This window comes from Canis aureus, chromosome 19 (genome assembly GCF_053574225.1).
Source record: "Canis aureus isolate CA01 chromosome 19, VMU_Caureus_v.1.0, whole genome shotgun sequence".
Taxonomy (NCBI): domain Eukaryota; kingdom Metazoa; phylum Chordata; class Mammalia; order Carnivora; family Canidae; genus Canis; species Canis aureus.
In genome coordinates this window covers 2,369,706-2,374,287 of record NC_135629.1, presented here as the reverse complement: position 1 = coordinate 2,374,287, position 4,582 = coordinate 2,369,706, and the positions used below count along the sequence as shown (strand labels likewise).

General features: G+C 51.5%; 1 protein-coding gene across 1 annotated transcript; it reads right to left on the bottom strand.

Moving 5' to 3' along the window:
- Positions 1 to 2,838: 2,838 nt before the first annotated feature.
- On the bottom strand, positions 2,839 to 3,866 carry PRR23E (PRR23 family member E). Its single transcript, XM_077860866.1, has one exon. The coding sequence runs from the start codon at positions 3,639 to 3,641 to the stop codon at positions 2,943 to 2,945; it is 699 nt and encodes a 232-aa protein (XP_077716992.1). The 5' UTR covers positions 3,642 to 3,866; the 3' UTR covers positions 2,839 to 2,942.
- Positions 3,867 to 4,582: the final 716 nt, after the last annotated feature.

The window sequence follows — 4,582 nt, the reverse complement described above, 5'->3', positions numbered from 1 at the left end:
TCAGGGTGTCAGAGTGGCCTTAGAAGGGCTGCCCAGGGGAACTAGAGCCCGGGAAGCAAATTGAGGGGAAACAGCCCTGGCTTTGTCCCTTCTTTCCTCCCTCGAATGATTCCCTCCCTCCAAGGCCTCCCATCAGCTGACCTTGTCAGGGAGCCTTCATCCTTGGGTGCAGAGCAGAAGGACTGGCACAGAGCCCAGCATGAGGTTTGCCCACTCGAGGCCCTGCCCCTGTAATTTATCCTCACTCGGCCCTTGGGAGATGTGAGCACCCTAGGGGAGGTAAGTCAGCCCAGGTTGGCGGTGACAGTTGGGGAAGGCAGCTTCCCCAGCACTAGTGGGCCAGCCTGGCCAAGACGGAGTCGCCAATGAGGGAGGGCATCTTGTTGGCAGGGCTGTCTTCAAGGGCCAGTAAGGCTGGGGAAACTGAGTCACAAGCCTAAGAGGAGGGGAGATAGGGTGAGGAGCTTGTGGCTCTTTTTATAGCCTGGATCCCTCCTCCTGGGATGCAGCCGAGACTTCTCTTCAGCCCCTGCCCTATACCCAGGGCAGAGCTGACACCGCAGTGTGGAGCTTGGGCCAGCAGAGGCAGGCGTAGCCAAGTCCAGGTATCCCCAGTGCAGGCTGTGGAAGAAGAGTCGGGGAACAGGCACTCACGTGTGTCCTTGCGACCCTGGAGAGAAAGCCAGGCTGGGGCAGTTGGCCCAATCTCCTACACCTGCCCATCTCATTATCAAAGCAAGACTAGGCTGGAGACAGACCTACAGCCGCGGACATCTGGCCACCGTGTCATCAAGTTCTGTGTCCATTGTATCTAGCTGTATATTGTACGGATGATGAATGACCATGAATTCTCATTTTCTTAAGTGATTATGTGTAATATGTAATGCAGCCCTTGAAAGTAGAGCAATTGAAGTAACAAAAGCTAGTGTGAAATAGAATACAAAGTATAAGAATGTGGGAAAACTATAAGGTTGGCATAGGAACAACCAAGCTTTACAGTTGAGTTCAGTTCTGTGAGTTCAGAGGGTGAGAGGGGCCAGGTGAAGTGGGGACAGCAAGGCTGTGGAACAGGGCAGACGGAGGTGCCCATGTCAGCTCTACTACCTAGGTGTCTGTTTTGGGTGCTCACATCCGCACAATGCCCAGCTTCCTCCCCTCCTCTGTTCTAATGCTCCGGACACAGCAGCAGCCCCCTGTGTTTCTGGGGGAGGGCAGGGGCTTCCGGGGGTTTCTGGAAGGGGGCAGGGGCACACCTTCCAAGCAGAGCACTGCACAGCCACAGGAGGCAGGAGGTGCAAATTTTATCTGTCCTCAACCTCCCTGCCAAGCAGCTCCCTTGAGGGTCCTGTCCCAGCAGCAAGTGATGTTTGCGGTTCCCTGTGCTTTGTGTGCCTGGTGGAGCCAGGTCTGTGATAGGCTGTGGTGACACAAAGGCTCCCCGACTTCGTTCGGGTTGGTCCTTGGGGACACCGTGGGAGGTGATGGCCGAGCAGCCCAGATCTCCTGAGGCCAGTGCCTGCCTCCATGGCCTCCTGGGGCATCTAGTCACATGGGCACCTGTCACCAGCAGTCTCTCTGGTCTGCTCAGACTTTTCCAATCCATTCAAAAAGAGGAATGTATCTTCACAGTCCAAGAGAAGCCTCAGTCTGAGTCAAGGGCATTTCACATCTTTTTTAGAGAAAGCATCCTCCAGAACACAAAGCCTAGAGGGAAGTTGTAAAGAGGAGGGAATGGTCTCCCAGGTTGGAGGACTGCACAGTGAAGAAACATTCATTGCACGTGGATCCTCCCCCGGGGAAGAGGCCGGGCCATGCTCACCCTGCCACTCCAGCCCAGGTCCTCCTGACCAGGGCCCCTTCCCCGCCACACCTTCGGAAGCCTGGCACAGACACCCCCCCATCGGCTGGATTTTCCAGGAATCTGTGGATCTCGGGAACGGAGGTGCATTCTTCAAGGTTAATTCAACTGATCCTACCAGATCAATGATTTCAAACTCCAAAAACACTTTTTCAAATGTTCAAAATGCTGCTCCGTGAAACTGTAGTTTGCAGGGTAGCACACGTGCTGTTAGTATATGAATAGTAGAAGCAAACAACTTCTATGTTAATGTTCCAGCTACATTGCATACACATTGCTCTCACTTTAATTAGTAGTCTACTGTAACAGCAACAGCAAATGGAATAGTGATTGGGATAGTCTAGAGAGCTACAAGAGGCATTTAAAACCACAGAAAGGATTCTGGTTTGTCTGGAACAAGAAGACAACTTAATGGTGATTGTTTAAGAAGATACAAAAATAAACATATCACATATCACTACTGCGGGGTGCACATAAAGCGGTATACTTAAAAGGAAGTTTATAGCATTAAAAATTCATATTGGAAAAGAACGAAAGCGAAACATGAGTTGACTGAGTGTCATCTTTAAGAAGTTACAAAACGAACAAGAAGCCTGCAATAAATAGAAGTGAAGAGACACTTCAGAAGACACAAGAAGAGAATCAGTGTGTCCACAGTAGGTTCTAATAAAACAGACACACCCAAGGCAAGATTTTCTTTTCCTTCTTCCTTCCTTTAGCATATGCAATATTAGGAAAGAAAAGTGGGATACAGCAGATCCTACAAATGATAGGAAGTAATAATACTGAAAACTTTATGTTAATACATTTGAAACCATAAATGAACTGTACTATAAACATATACAGGGAAGACTAGATCTTAAGATATACTAATGTATGAAAAATAAGAAAGATACAATTGACAGCACACTATCATTTATTTCCATTTCAAAAACACAGTCACCATTAAATAATTTATATGAATGCATGCTTTACCTCTATGCATTACAGTAGGGCAGATGTTACATTAAAATAAACATTGCACTCACTGGATCCCACGGCTCCCTAAGTGTTGGAGTGGGAGGCGCCCAACAACACCTCGGGGCTAGAAGAGGCGGCCGCAGGCCCTGCAGGGTGGCCGAGGGCAGTGGGGACAGCAGGGCTCAGGTGGAGAGTCTGTACTGGGGGAAGGGGGCAGGGGGCAGAGTTCTGGGCTGGAGGGTGGTGCAGGGGCCCAAATGCTGAACCTGGAAGCCCATTCTGAGGGAGGGGCTTGGCACCTCTTCAAGTGAGGAGCTCCTCTGGATGGTCTCCCCACGGCAGCTGGGAAGGCTGAGCTGGCAGGAGCCTGCCATCCCACCTGGGGAGAGTAGCCAGAGGCGTCCCTGCTCAGAGCCGGAGGGACTGAGGAGCATGGGAGTGGGGGTCCCCAGGGGCAAGGAAATCCCCTGGGGGCCATGGTGGCCAGGTGCTGGCTTCCCACATGGGGATCAAAGCTGGAGAAGCCCCAGGGCCAGACTGAAGGTGCTGGGGCAGCTGGAGGGGGATGCCCTAACCAGAGAGGACTGCCAACGCCCACCCACGGGTAACTCCAAGGGGCTGGGTACCCCATGCAGGGGTGGACAGCACAGGGGGCTCCCATGACAGGCCAGAGGGTTGGGTCAATTGCAGGTTGGGCTCCATAGGCAGAGTGCACAGGTGCCCAGGGGGTGGCGACCGCTGGAGTCACGTGAGCTTCCTCAGGGATCTGAGATGCAGGGTGGACGCTCTGCCTGGCTGGTTCTGTAGATGCACTTGCCCCCATCTCAGATGAGAACCGCCCTCCAAAGCCAGACAGCCAGGCGTTTCCCTCCTGGGCTGATTCCCAACGGCCCCTCCAGGTGGCTCCTTGGTATCTGTGGGGCAAGCAGACAGGGTGAGAGACGGGGCAAGGAGGAGGATTCAAAGGGGGAATCAGAGGAGAGGGCAGGAAAAGTTCCAGGTGAAGTGGTCACAGAGCTTTGTTCATCTTAGGGAGGATGAGGAGAGAGGGAATGTTTTTTTTTTTTTTTTTTTTTTTTTTTTGAGAGAGGGAATGTTGTAACAGCAAAAGTGACCCTGTGCAGGAGGAGGTGTATGTGGCACCTGCATGGCTAATAACTTATGACATCAAATCCTAAGTTCTGAATTCACTCTCATTCCAATGGCCAAGCTCACTGAACACCTCAAATTGACTCATGGCAGAACAGAAAAGTCAGAAACATACAGTAAACCACCAGAAAGTGGAGTCTGCTTAGAAAGTTCCTGAAGAATTCCATCCTTGTCTCCCGTCCCTGCACTTCCTCTCCACAAATCAGGCTCTTCCCCAAACAATTTCCCCTAAAGAGTGCAGAACATAAAGCTACACTTTTTTTCTCCTGGAATGTTCTGAATGGCATAATCAGCAGCCACATGCAGCACAACGAGGAAGTGGTATAAACTGGTGTAAAGGAAGTAAGGAGATGCTTGAGGGACCCAGCAGGGCCAGGAGAGGACACACCAGTGGTCCCAACTATTTCTCGACATAACAAAGGTCTCCTGGGGGGGGGTTCCTTACAATTTGCAGAGGTTTCTGAGGTAAGAACTGGTGCCCAGGAGTCACTCTGGCAGTCTGCGATGGGATAGCCTGCACGTTGAGGGTGTGGCATAAAGCAGACAGATGGTCAAGGGGCTGGTGGCTAGGAGAAAATACCCAGTCCCCAGCACCCAGGAGCAGAAGCTGGTGTG

Coding starts and splice junctions, on each gene's coding strand:
- PRR23E (XM_077860866.1), bottom strand. CDS start 3,641: ATGGGGGCAAGTGCATCTACAGAACCAGCCAGGCAGAGCGTCCACCCT.